Source organism: Macaca nemestrina, chromosome 12, assembly GCF_043159975.1.
Source record: "Macaca nemestrina isolate mMacNem1 chromosome 12, mMacNem.hap1, whole genome shotgun sequence".
NCBI classification, from domain to species: Eukaryota; Metazoa; Chordata; class Mammalia; order Primates; family Cercopithecidae; genus Macaca; species Macaca nemestrina.
The window spans coordinates 125,990,307-126,004,213 of record NC_092136.1 but is presented as its reverse complement, the minus strand read 5'-3'; the positions used below and the strand labels follow the sequence as shown (position 1 = coordinate 126,004,213).

The following is a 13,907-nucleotide window of genomic DNA, read 5'->3' as shown; positions in this document are numbered from 1 at the left end:
TGGGCCTTTGGATGGGCCTCGGGCGCCCAGGAGGCCTCAGTCCTGGCAGTCTCTGACACCCTCTTACGTAAAGGCCCATTCGCAGGCTGTCAGACCCAGCAAGAGATTCTAGGCCAAGTGGGTGGTCTCAGTAGGGTCCCCAGGCCTCAGTGGACCACACCAGGATCACACCTATGGGTCAAATCACACAGTATCTCCCAACACCTCTTCCCTAATAGATGCTGCTTTGCATAATGCTTTGCACATAATTTGCATAATATCATCCACACATCATCCCAAACCTTCCTGGTCCCCTGTTGCCTACCCTCCGTGTCTTCTCCTTGGTGCCCCCACCCCCATGCCCTCCCCCAAGTGTTCTCACCCCAACCTTCCCAGACCCCTCCGAGACATGATTTCTCTCTCTGGTCCCTAGCCCCTCCAGTCTCTAAGTCAGTCTGAATGAACTCCAAGTTCAACTGGGCTAGCCTGGATCTGTTGGGGGTCCCAGAGACATGACTGGGAAAGGAACCCCTCACCCAGCCCCCCTCAAGCAGCTAATCCCCAGTCCCACCCTACCCTGGCCAGCCAGGCCCTGGCTGTAGACGCTTGCTTTATTTCCAAACAGGTTCGGAAATGAAGTCGGGAGCCGGGCTGGAAGCAGGTACGGAAGGAGATGATGAGAATGGCCCTGGGCAGGGGGTGGGGGAAGGGATTTCTTGGCTAGCTGGGGAGGGAACCCAGCAGGGGGTAGGGAGGCCTGTGCTGGCCAATAATGTCTCTGCCCTCCCCCGTCCTGAGGGTTTAGTGTAGTCAGAGCAGCGGGGCGGGGGGGTCCCAGCCATCTTGGGCCTAGGGACCCCAGAGACCTGTCTCCTGCCTGCCGCTGGAACCCACAACTCCTTCCGCTCTGGGACACTGGCTCTCACTCTTCCCTGCTCCATTCCTTCCATCCTTTCTCTTCGGGAGCCCTGACTCCTGGCCTCTGGGGTCAGCTGGCCTCTGGGGTCAGCTGGTCCCTGTCCTGACTGCCTTCTGCTTCCAGGCTCTCTCCGACCCTTCCTACTTCTCCACATCATCACCAGCTTGGCCACTGCTTCCCAGGACACCGGGGGCCCCAGCCCCTGCTGTGGCTTGTGCATCCATGCTTGCTGTTTGCCACCCCTCCCTACTCCTGCAGTCCCCGTGGAAGTGTCATCTCACCCCAGGCTGAGGCTGCAGGGCAGCGCCTCCCTCCCCAGGCACAGACAGCAAAGCAGTCATCATGCCCCCTGGGTTGCTCTCAACCCCACCCCCAAGCAGAAAAACAGAAAAGAGAATCAGGACCAGCATGCCAGGCTCTATGGCCATGCTGAAGACTTGAGTGGTCCTCCACTCTAGGCCTCCTGCCACACTGGCCCCTGGCCCGTGTTACCTCCTCAAGCTCTACGTGGGATCCTCGTGCCCCTGCCTCTGCCCCTCCTGGCAGACATGCCCCTATCAGAGCACCAACCCAGGGCACAGGTCGCTCACAGAGGCCCCTGCAGCCCACGCTGGGGCAACCCAGAAAGCTGCCAGCCTCCCGCTGCATTCTCCCCAGGTCCGTGCTAATGCTAAGGGTGGTGTCTCCTGTCTCCGTGTCTCCTGTGTCTGCTGACACTCATCCAGAGCTCCCTAACACCCTCTCCCCTCGGTGGCTGACTCCTGGTGCCTGGCAACCTCCTTGGATGGAGGGGAGGCTGAGCGGGGACAGCCCCTCCCTCCAGTCTCTCTCCAGGGGCCATGCAGGGAAGGCTCTGTGCAGAGAGGAGGGGCCTGCACATCACCCTAGGCCAAACCTGAGGGAGCCAGGCAAGGAAGAAACACACACGGGCAGGCTGGGGACTGGAAAGGGATGCCACCCCGGGGCGCTCACCCCCACAGGACCCCCTGCTCTCCCCCTGCCCACCTGCCCAGGGACCATTGTCCCGCTAAGAGGGCGCCCCCCCCCAGCCGTCAGCAGCATGTGGAAACACGGGCTGTGGATCCCAGGATCGGAAGGCACCTTCAATGCCGCTGCCCAGCTCTCCAGGCTGCAGACAAGGCACTGAGGCCCAGAGGTGTTAAGGAGCCTTCCATGGGCATACTTTGGCTCTGAGTTCTGCTGAGACAAGCCCTGTGTTTTTCCAAGGAAAGTTACCAGGAATCTGAGGAGAAACCAACCCAAATCCATCCAATTCCAAAGCAGAGAGTCCATGAGCTGCCAAAGCCGTTTCCCTTTCCTCATGGAACTGAAACCTAGAGACACTGTCATCTATTGGGCAAGGCAAGCTCAGCTGAGTCCCAGCCCCTTTTCTCAGTCTGACTCTTGAACCAACTTGGGCACCTCGCGTTTCAACCCCCAAGTGTCTACCTCTTCCTCTTGGTCCCCTCCCCGTCACCCCCGCAGTTGTCCTGGCCACTAATCGGTAGGTAACGAATGGCTTCGTGTGCAAGTCCTGGGGTGGCAAAGGGATGCGCCAACTTAACTAACAACACTGCCAGCCAGGGGCGCCAGCTTCCTCTGGCCGGAGGGCAAATGGCTGCCCCCCTACCGCCACCCTTCGATGCCTCCTCCCACCAGCATCTTCAGAGGCCAGGGTTTGAGGTCTTTCTCCTCTCTTTAAAGAAAAAGACAACAAAAGGCTTGTTGGGTTGTAACCCAGAACGGATACCTAGTTGTCCCCAGTCGCCCACACTGACGAACGCAGGGTAGGCTGGGGAGGGGCTCAGTCTTTAAAAGGAGCTTTCCTGGCCTTTAAGACTGTGAACTGCTGATCAGGCGCAGTGGCTCACGCCTGTAATCTCAGCACTTTTGGAGGCTGAGGCGGGCGGATCACCTGAGGTCAGGAGTTTGAGACCAGCCTGGCCAATATGGTGAAACCCCATCTCTACTAAAAATACAAAAATTAGCCAGGCATGGTGGTGGGCGCCTGTCATCCCAGCTATTCAAGAGGCTGAGTCAGGAGAATCACTTGAACCAGGAGGCAGAGGTTGCAGTGAGCTGAGATCATGCCACTGCACTCCAGCCTGGGCGTCACAGCCAGACTTCGTCCCAAAAATAAAGGACTGTGAACTGCTGGTGACCCCTTCCCAGGTAACAACAACAGCAAACACCAAACAGGGCTGGGTACCAGACTCTGCTCCGAGGCCTCTGCCCACACACCCAGCTCAAGCCCATAACAACTCTCAGAGGGGCGGTAGCATTATCCCCACTCTACAGATATAAGAAAGGCAAAGTCCGTTGCTCAGAAGAAGGGATGGAGCCAGGACTCGGAGCAGCGGCAGCCTGGGTGGTACCGAGCATATGAGATGTAGAGGATCTCACATGTCACTCTGTGGGTGGAGCTGGACAGGGTGGGAGTGGGGTGAGTGGAGGGGCGAGGGCAGTGACAGGAGACCTAGATTGACCCTGGCTGTGCAGCTCCTGTGTGTCCTTGGCCAAATCACTTGACTTCTCTGGACCTCAGTGAGAGCCCCAAGCTCTCCCTGCCCCAGCATTCTCTAGTTCTGTTCCTGATGGACTCCTCATGGCCCCAGATCGTGTGCTCAGGCCCCACTTGCAGCCGTAGAAGGGCCAGAGCTGTCTGGAAGATCACCCCCAACTCCATCCTTACCCTCCCTATCCCTACCCCCACTCGGCTTGGGCAGGAGACAGGCGGCAGAGACTCAGCAGGGGTGAGGCCTTGCCTGCCCAGTGTGTGGGCCTCTCTTGCCGGGAGGGGTGCAAGGATGCTCAGAGGGGAGGCCTCCAGGGAGAAGCTGCAGACCTGGAGATGGAGGGAAAGGGGCCTCTCTCCTTAAAGAGGTTGCAGTGGAGAAGCTGTAACCCTGCTCCCTGGCCCCTGAGACTTGGACACCTGAGGGCCACAACTGATGCCCAGCAGACCTGCAGGGAAGCTGCTTAGACCTGGAAATGCTAAGAGCTGGATGTCCTCTGTATTCACCCGAGAAAGGGAAGGGAAGGAGAGAACATTCTGAACAAACAAGGGCAGTGACCATAGTCGTTTTTCAAAAAAAAGCCAGGGCCTATGACTCACTGGCCAAAGTGTGATAGAGCATTCCTGTTTAATGCCAGAGAGAGCTCCATCGTGCCAGCCTCACCCTTCATCTCCGGTCCTCCTGTTCCCTGGCCCTCCCTTCTCCGTGTCTGCCTGCCTCGCTCTCCTTCCTCTGCCCTTTGCCCCAGTTCCCCCGCCCTCTCCTCCACCCACCAAGCCCCCGTGTCCTCCACCCTGGTCTTTGCAGTCCCAGCTAGAGCTGACCCCGGTTGGACTCGGCCTGTGCCTGCCCAGGCCCGACTGAGGCATTTCCCAGGAGGGCCCCATGTGGCAGGGGCTGCACCCACAGGAACGGGGTGAGATCTTGGGGGGATAGTAGGCCATTCCCCATCCCTCGTCAGCTGTGCCCGCTTCTCTCCCACAGAGTCTGTGCCGATGGCCGTCATCATTGGGGTGGCCGTAGGAGCTGGTGTGGCCTTCCTCGTCCTTATGGCAACCATCGTGGCCTTCTGCTGTGCCCGTTCCCAGAGAAGTACGGGAGGGAGATCCGGGATCTCAGGGAGGGGGACAGAGAAAAAGGCCAGGCTTAGGCTGCCCCGGAGAGCAAGTAAGCAGGAGTGCAATGAACAGGGGTCCTAACAGTGCTGTGAGCTCCTGGGCAGGGAGTGGGTCTGATGTATCGGTGTATGTGAGCCTGGGCAACATGGCTTCTGGCAGAGTGGGCAGTAGGCTGAGGTTGACCTGGACTAGACTGAGCTTCATCTGCAGGGCAGCCAGCATTTTGGATTGAACACATAGCTCTTTCGATCAGGAACTGTACAGAAAGATAGGGGGAAAAGTGGTTTGTGGTTTGATCCTTGCTCTACAAGAGCTGTTAGTCTAGGAAGACCCCATCTATACAACAAAATAAAAATAAACTAAAGAGCTGCTAGTCTCACCAGAAAAATCGGGTCACTCACAGAGCTGTGGGGGAGTGGGTGGGGAAGCAATAAAGGAATTGCTTATAGCAAACTTGTAAAGGTCTTCAGTGATTACCAATAAAATTCTAGTGTTAGTGCATGCTTGAAGAGTTGCATGCACCCAGGAGATATGCGTGAGAGATTGGATGGCAGAGAACAGGTGAAGGCAATGGAGACACAGTGTTCCAGTCCCACCTTTTCTGCCACATGACCCTGGGCCAGCTACAGCGATTCCAGGCCTTGGCTTAATCATTTATAATGAGGATACGACCCTGATGACCCCATCTGGCACTAATATTGTATGAGTGTAGGCCGGGCGCGGTGGCTCAAGCCTGTAATCCCAGCACTTTGGGAGGCCGAGACGGGCGGATCACAAGGTCAGGAGATCGAGACCATCCTGGCTAACATGGCGAAACCCTGTCTCTACTAAAAACACAAAAAATTAGCCGGGCGAGGTGGCGGCGCCTGTGGTCCCAGCTACTTGGGAGGCTGAGGCAGGAGAATGGCGGGAACCCGGGAGGCGGAGCTTGCAGTGAGCTGAGATCTGGCCACTGCACTCCAGCCTGGGCGACAGAGCGAGACTCCGTCTCAAAAAAAAAAAAAAAAAAATATTGTATGAGTGTAATGCACAAAATCAATCACCGGGATGGTCTCCTCCTCCACTCAGCAGCCTGCACATGTCTGAAGAAAGCTGTTCCCCTTGTGTCTCCTGCACTCCGAGCTAAGCAGCCTTGGCTCTCATGACCACCCCAGCAATAATGTGGTCTCAGGACCTCCATCACCACCCTCTCAGTGGAAATTATAGGGGAGCATATAAATATATACACATACACATATATATACACACATATATATGCATATATACACACACACACATATATATGCATATATATACATATGATTTTTTTTGATAGAGAGTCTCTCTCTTTTGGCCATGCTGGAGTGCAGTGACATGATCTCAGCTCACTGCAACCTCTGCCTCCCAGGTTCAAGCGATTCTCATGCCTCAGCCTCCTGAGTCACTGGGATTACAGGCGTGTGCCACCATGCCTGGCTATTTTTTAAATTTTTTGCAGAGACAGGGTTTCACCATGTTGCCCAGGCTGGTCTCGAACTCCTGGCCTCAAGTGGTCTGCCTGCCTCAGCCTCCCAAAGTGCTGGGATTACAGGCATGAGCCACAGCGCCAGCTCCTCAAGAATTTCCCTTTTTTTTTTTTTTTCTCTTTTGAGACGGAGTCTTGCCCTGTTGCCCAGGCTGGAGCGCAGTGGCACAATCTCAGCTTACTGCAACCCCCGCCTCCCGGGTTCATTCAAGTGATTCTCGTGCTCAGCCTCCCCAGTAGCTGGCATTACAGGTGCCCACCACCATGCCCAGCTCATTTTTGGATTTTTAATAGAGACAGGGTTTCACCATGTTGGTCAGGCTGGTGTCAAACTCCTGACCTCGTGATCTGCCCACCTTGGCCTCCCAAAGTGCTGGGATTACAGGCGTGAGCCACCGCGTCCAGCCAAGAATGTTCTAACAGAGTTCTCCAACTAGAAACAGGCTGCCTCCTGCAGAAGTGGCAGTAAAGCTTCCATCATGGAGGCGTCCACAGAGAAGCTGCCCAGCGCCTCAGGGGTGTTTCTCTTTAGATGGGGGTTGGCCATGGGCAATTTAAGGTCCTTTCCAACACTGAGATTTGTGGTTCTATGAATGGAGGGATCGGAGTCTGCCTGGTAGAGTAAGTCAGAGAAGACTTCTAGAAAGAAGTGAGAATTCAGTAGGATGAAAAGGACCTAGCTCAGTAAGGTGGACAAGTGGCTGAAGACAATCTTTCAAGCCAAGGGTGCATGGCTGAGGGGCATGTGACAGGAGCCAGGCCGCCCATGGGGTCAGCCTCCTCTGAGGCCCAAATGCCCACAGCATCTCCATATGGAGGTTCTGTTGGTGGCGGGTCAGTGAAGCTGCCGAGTTCAGGGGCTGAAGGGGAAAAGCAGAGGGTGGCAGAGCGGAGGCAGGGGACTGCAAGGGAGCTTGACATCTCAAAAGTAAGAACTAAATCTATCATCTACACTTTACTATTTTATCTCCAGATCTCAAAGGTGTTGTGTCAGCCAAAAATGATATCCGAGTGGAAATTGTCCACAAGGAACCGGCCTCTGGTCGGGAGGCTGAGGAGCACTCCACCATCAAGCAGCTAATGGTAAGAATGCGATTACGCCCCATCCCATCCCGTGACCCATTCCCAGAAGGTCCTGGGACTAGAGGCTTCTCAATGACCTAGATGCTTCCAAAAAGCAAAGCAGCGGTCAAGATGCCCCCCGCCCACCCCACAATAGGTGAGGCACACACTGTCAGCCAACAAATGTGATTGTGTGCCTGCTATACTGTGCTTGTGTTCTGGGAGACTCAAAGGCATCTAAGATGCAGTGCAGGCCAGGCGCAGTGGCTCACGCCTGTAATCCCAACACTTTGGGAGACCGAGTTGGGAGGATCACTTGAGGGTAGGAGTTCAAGACCAGCCTGGCCAACATGGTGAAACTGCATCTCTACTAAAAATACAAAAATTAACTGGGCGTGGTGGCAGGCGCCTGTAATCCCAGCTACTAGGGAAACTGAGGCAGGAGAACTGCTTGAACCCGGGAGGTGGAGGTTGCAGTGAGTTGAGCTCAGGCCATTGCACCCCAGCCTGGGTGAGAGCGAGACTCCATCTCAAAACAATAACAACGAAAAAGTTGCAGTCCAGCCTTCAGAGAGCCTGGCTCTTCCGTAAGGAGAAAAGACATATGCATAAATTGCCACAATATGTTGTTATATAACATATAATCCCCCCCAACCCACTGCACACACACACATAGCTATTATAGATATTCAATACAAGTCCTCTCCCTCATCCGCCACACCCCACCAAAACGAAGTCTGCACGAAACACAGGTTCCTCCTTGGGGACTGGATTGCAAGTGAACTCATCACTTCTCCAGCCACATTAAGCCTGCTCCTCCCCTTCCGAATCCCCATTTATGGGCCATCATCTACCCAGTTGTCCAGGCAGAAACCTAGACAACCATGCTAGAAGTTTCTTTTTTTTTTTTTTTTTTGAGACAGAGTCTCGCTCTGTCACCCAGGCTGGAGTGCAGTGGCCGGATCTCAGCTCACTGCAAGCTCTGCCTCCTGGGTTTATGCCATTCTCCTGCCTCAGCCTCCCGAGTAGCTGGGACTGCAGGCGCCCGCCACCTCGCCCGGCTAGTTTTTTGTATTTTTTTAGTAGAGACGGGGTTTCATGGGGTTAGCCAGGATGGTCTCGATCTCCTGACCTCGTGATCCGCCCGTCTCGGCCTCCCAAAGTGCTGGGATTACAGGCTTGAGCCACCGCGCCCGGCCTATGCTAGAAGTTTCTAGTTGCCTTGGTTGTAACATGTTGGAGTGGAGGCGGCGAAGCAAGGGATAAAGTAGATGGGCTTTTTGGTGCCTCAGTGTCCTCATCCATGAAATGGGTCTGAAAGCCACAGTATACAGGGCTGTGGTGAGGGTGAAGTGGGCAAAACTCAGAAGGGCTTGAAGCCCATGGAACACAGTAAGTGCTCAACAAATATTAGCTATTTATGTTGCTAGAGGGTGAGCAGCTGCTGCTGTGTTAATCCTGGGGTCTTCAGAGCCTTACACAGACCCCGGTAGAGACGTTTACTGAGTCAAACTGACTTTTCCCTTGGCTACGCTTTCTCTCTCCAATTGATTTTCAGGTCCTGTCAATTCCACTTCAAAAAGTGTCTCAAATGTGTGCCCCACCTGTCCTCCACCATCACTTCTTGACTTCCGGCCTCATCCTTCCTCCCCTGGATGATTACAGCAGCCTCCCAGTTGGTGTCAGCCTTCTAGTCTTTTGTCTCTTTTCTCAATCCACCCTCGAGAGCCTTGAGAAAGGAGTCTTTCTAAAATGCAAATCTGGTCCTGTTACTTGCCCACTTAAAATTCCTCGGCGGCTCCCCACATCTGCTGGACAAAGTCCAACTTCCTGGTGTGTCATCAGGGCTCCTCAGTGCCAGGCAGCCACCAACCTCTCCAGCTCCATTTTCCGGCCAAGTGCATCTGGCCTTCCAGACATGCCAAAGAGCTTGATTCCTGGCCTTCGAGTCTTTTAGACTTCAAAGGCCTGTGCACCGGCTGTTCCCTCTGCCTGCTAATTTTGTCTGTTGAATTTCACATTCTCTTATAACAATCAACTCCAAGATGTTCCGGGCTTGTCCTCCCCGCCCCTGGCAGAGCTGTGCACCTTCTGCTCTCCCAAAACACTTTGTATGTGCCTCCTTTATAGTGCATTCCCCCCGTTCCATGTTAGCTTCCCCAGTTATCCCAGAGTTCCTCGAGGGCAAAGGTCATGTTCGAGTCTACGCTCATCTGTTTCCCCCGGGGCCTAACACAGGGCCTGACACAGTGGAGTGTTTAATTTTATGAGGGAGGAAACCACAGCCTAGACCTCAGAAGGGATGATGTCTCTATACTTAAGCTTAATCAGGTGTGTCCTTCATCCCAAATGGGACCTTGAATTCTCTCCCACTGGGACATTCTGTTTGCCTCAGACTGTCTCCACATCCCTTAGTCCAAACCCACAGCAAGAGTGTGGGCCGCTCAGCGTCAGGCGGGAGCAGAAGGGACTTGCTGTGGGCTCTGGGCTAAGCCACCCCTTGAGGAGATCGTCATTCTCCCATTCCTTTCACCTCCTGGCCCCAAGACAGACCCATCTGCAAGGAGAGGCAGACTTAGCAATTGAATCTGATGGGAAAGAAGGTCTCCAAGCCGGACAGTGCCAGAGCATTTACTGGAAAAATGAACCACGTGGTCTCCTTAGTGAGGAGGCAGCAGGGTGGCAGCACCTTGGCTCATTCCACGGGGCTCCAAAAAGAAACGAGGAAAGCAAGTTGCAAGAGAGAAGAAACATCCCAGCCCAGAGAGTAGGAGGGAACCTACTACCTATACCATGCAACTAGCAGAGAGACACATGGCAAGCAGGTTAAGCATCACTGTGGTTATTCAGATTAATTCATACGCCCACTGTGTGTGGAGTATGCTTTTTCATCTTACGTCTAATAATTATGTTAATTTTTAGTAATTTAGAGCTAAGCCACTTTGCCTATTCCTTCAACATATACATACGATTTGAAGCAGCTCTATTGTGTATCAGGCACTGTGCTAGGCATTGGCAAATCAAATAATTAAGAGATTCCATCCCAAAAGCATGCAAGGTCAGTGACCACAACATGCAAAGCACTGAACCAGGTGTGGGGTTACCCAGAGACAAGCAGGAAGTGATCCTTGCCCTCAGGCTGCTTGGCATCTCTAAGGAAGATAACTTTTCATTAGAATAACAGGTGTGGCCCATGTCGCCAGCATCTCACAGATGGTTATTCCTTGTGACTCCTTAAGGCCTGCACTAGGCCTGCACGCTGGATAAGAAACTGCCCTAAGGAGCCTGGCCGTGCCCAGTGGTTGATATTCTGAAATTATTTATCTACAAGTCCATCTCCCTGATGAGCAAAGCTGTATCTTAATGTACGTTAATCTGTGGATCCCTGATCCTTAGCAGAGCACCTGGCCGGCATTTTACAACAAACGTTCAGTGAATGGAATTGAATCAGGCATGTGAGATCTCTGGTGATGCCCTCGCCCAAGCGAGGAAAGTGTGGCCTCAGATACCTGCCCCTTGCCTCCCCTAACTGCCCCTCACCTCACCGACCTACCCATCCCCCTCAGCTGCTTTCCTGTCTCCTAGGATGGGGGTCCAGGAACTCATCCTGAGTCTTCCACATGGTCCAGGCAGTGAGGGGTTGTGGGGCTTATATAGGGCAATCTTTTGAGTTTCTGATCTCATCTTTTCCCTGGGGGAAGTGGAGGTGTAGCCACCTCCGATCCACTGAGCAGCCTTTTTTGGGTTGCAGATGGACCGGGGTGAATTCCAGCAAGACTCAGTCCTGAAACAGCTGGAGGTGCTCAAAGAAGAGGAGAAAGAGTTTCAGAACCTGAAGGTAAGAAGGGCCCCAGGTTATAAGACACAGCCGTGGAATCCGGTCTTAAGCTCTGATGGCCCAAACCCCAAATCTATACAACAAATGACAGCAAGTCGAGAAGAGAAGGCCAGAGGCCAGCTTGGTGGCAGGTACCCGTCCCTGCCTAAGGCACCTGCTCTCCCCACCCCAACGATGAGGAGGCTGAGAGAGCTAATGCTGAGACTCCCCAGTTCTCTTCCATAGCCTCCTCACATGTAGATTCAAAATGAAGCATCCATGTTCTGGATAAAAACAATTAAAAAGTCTGATTTCCAAATGACCTTGCATCACCCTGACATAAACCCAGTCAAGAGCCTCTGCTTCCCTCCTTTGGCCCTCAGCCCTCACCCTTGCCGGCCCTCCCCTCCTGGGGTCCGCAGTTCCCCTTCTGCCATCTCCTGCTCAGTGTCCTTCTGCCCCTGCACCCTCCCCGCAGCTGTTCACCCCCGAGTTTGCTCCCTACCAGGTCACTCCCTTCCTCCTGTCTTCCCTCTTCCCTCCCCGCATAAGAGGACGGGCTCAGCCTGGAAACCCCAGTCATGTTCAGTGGAGGCTCCACCAGGTGATGCTCCTCTTTCTCTCGCCCACCCAGGACCCCACCAATGGCTACTACAGCGTCAACACCTTCAAAGAGCACCACTCAACCCCAACCATCTCCCTCTCCAGCTGCCAGCCCGACCTGCGTCCTGCGGGCAAGCAGCGTGTGCCCACAGGCATGTCCTTCACCAACATCTATAGCACCCTGAGCGGCCAGGGCCGCCTCTACGACTACGGGCAGCGGTTCGTGCTGGGGATGGGCAGCTCGTCCATCGAGCTTTGTGAGCGGGAGTTCCAGAGAGGCTCCCTCAGCGACAGCAGCTCCTTCCTGGACACGCAGTGTGACAGCAGCGTCAGCAGCAGCGGCAAGCAGGACGGCTATGTGCAGTTCGACAAGGCCAGCAAGGCTTCTGCCTCCTCCTCCCACCACTCCCAGTCCTCGTCCCAGAACTCTGACCCCAGCCGACCCCTGCAGCGGCGGATGCAGACTCACGTCTAAGGATCACACACTGCGGGTGGGATGGGCCAGGGAAGAGGGCAGGGCAGGTTCCGGTTGTCCAGGGACGAGGGGTACTTTGCAGAGGACCCCAGAACTGGCCACCTCCAGGACAGCCTCCCAGCGCCTCTGCCACCGCCTTCCTTCGAAGCTCTGATCAAGCACAAATCTGGGTCCCCAGGTGCGGTGTGCCAGAGGTGGGCGGGTGGGGAGACAGAGGGCGCGGCCGAGTGCGCTGTGCTCAGTGCTGGACACCATGTCCCCGGCCCTTTCCTGGAGGCCCCTCTACCACCTGCTCTGCCCACAGGCACAAGTGGCAGCTAGAACTTTGCTTTCACGAAACTGCGGTCCACTCTCTGGACTCTCCGTGGGCTCTACCCCTCGCTGACCACAAGCCCTCCCTGCCCCTGTGCCTGTGCTCCCATACAGCCCTGGGGAGAGGGGGATGAGGTCTTCCCAGCACTGAGCCGCCCCAGAAACCCCGGCTCCCCACGGCTGCTCATAGCCCATACCCTGGAGGCTGAGAAGCCAGAAACGGCCTTGGCTAAAGGAGCCTCCCTCTCACCAGGATGGCCGGGAGCCCACCCCCAATTTGTTTGGTGTTTCGTGTCCATACTCTTGCAGTTCTGTCCTTGGACTTGATGCCTCTGAACTCTGCGGTGGGACCGGCCCCACCAGAGCCTGGTGCACTGGGGGGGAGGGAGGGAGGAGGGAGCCTGTGCTTACGGAGCACCTGGCCCGGCGTGCCCCTCCTGGGCTGTGTGACCCCAGCCTCCCCACCCACCTCCTGCTTTGTGTACTCCTCCCCTCCCCCTCAGCACAATCGGAGTTAATATGAGAAGTGCGGGAGCTTCTCTGGTCAGGGTTCTCTGAACAGTTGTGGAGAGAGTGCTTCCTGCGAGGTGTGGCATTTGAAGGGGCTGGAGGGCAGGTCTTTAAGATGGCGAGACTGCCCTTCTCAGCTGATAAACACAAGAACGACAATCCTGTCTTCAGTAAGGCTCCACGAGAAGAGAGGAAGTATATCTACACCTCACCCCTCCCAGTCACCACCTGAGAATAAATGTTAGGGACAGTACTCCAACATGTTTGTTCTGTTCTTTTGTTCCTACAAAGCACCACAGGAAGAACCCAAGAGCTCATAGAACGCGTTGGGGACCCAAGGTTCTCTGCCCTCCTTTGATTCAATCTTCCTAGACATTGAAGGCAGTTGACAGCTCTGGTTGTGGTGGCAATAAAATCTACAGGCTGAGTCCTCTCCTTTGCGGGTAGACCCAATCCAGAGGACGCGTGGGACTCACCAACCACCTGACTCAGTCAAATATAGCTCAGAGGCAGAGTGGTCACACTAGACACTGGCCAGGCCATTCCGGACCTTTCCTCTCAGCAATATTCAGCAGGGAAAATTTCCTCCTCTAAAGGTTCAGAGAACAAGACCCCCTAGAAAGAGTCTAGACCACCAGGCACCCTAACACTTTAATATACAACTCAAATAATGTTCTAAGAAGAGCCTTGATGTGGTCATGGCAGATGGGATGGATAAACAGGGGCAAGTTCGAGTGCTTGTTGAGGGACTGGGATCCAAATGGAACTTTAAAGAACCCAAATTGTCCCTAAGGTGGGTTGGAGGTTCCTCGTCAGTTTTAAACCTTTCTTCTCCAACCTTCCCTGGTAGTCCTTACTCATCATGGGAACCTTCACCACACCAGCTTGTGCTGCTTTCCAGACACTGATTCCTTGGATGGTCCCAATCCACAGATTCTATACACAGCCTACATAGCTCCTCCACTCAGAGGAATTTTCTGTTTCAATCATATTTCCAAGTACTTCAAAATTTCCCAGAAACCTGGCTAGCTTCCTTTGCAGCCCCCAAGCCTGAGGGAGTAAAAACTGATCAGAAATGGTAAGTGCACGTCC

General features: G+C 54.5%; 1 protein-coding gene across 8 annotated transcripts in view; it reads left to right on the top strand.

The window, feature by feature from the left end:
* Positions 1 to 13,074, top strand: part of LOC105476237 (kirre like nephrin family adhesion molecule 3) — a 579,748-nt gene extending 566,674 nt beyond the window's left edge. For 4 of the 8 annotated variants that reach the window (XM_011731960.2, XM_011731962.3, XM_011731961.3 and 1 more), the window contains 5 exons: positions 605 to 640; positions 4,399 to 4,581; positions 7,010 to 7,119; positions 10,850 to 10,936; positions 11,550 to 13,074. In XM_011731960.2, the coding sequence (XP_011730262.1) occupies positions 605 to 640; positions 4,399 to 4,581; positions 7,010 to 7,119; positions 10,850 to 10,936; positions 11,550 to 11,993 (860 nt within the window). In that variant the 3' untranslated portion in view covers positions 11,994 to 13,074. The remainder of the gene's footprint in view (positions 1 to 604; positions 641 to 4,398; positions 4,582 to 7,009; positions 7,120 to 10,849; positions 10,937 to 11,549) is intronic. The other 4 variants (XM_011731964.3, XM_071076041.1, XM_011731965.3 and 1 more) reach the window with 2 other exon arrangements.
* Positions 13,075 to 13,907: the final 833 nt, after the last annotated feature.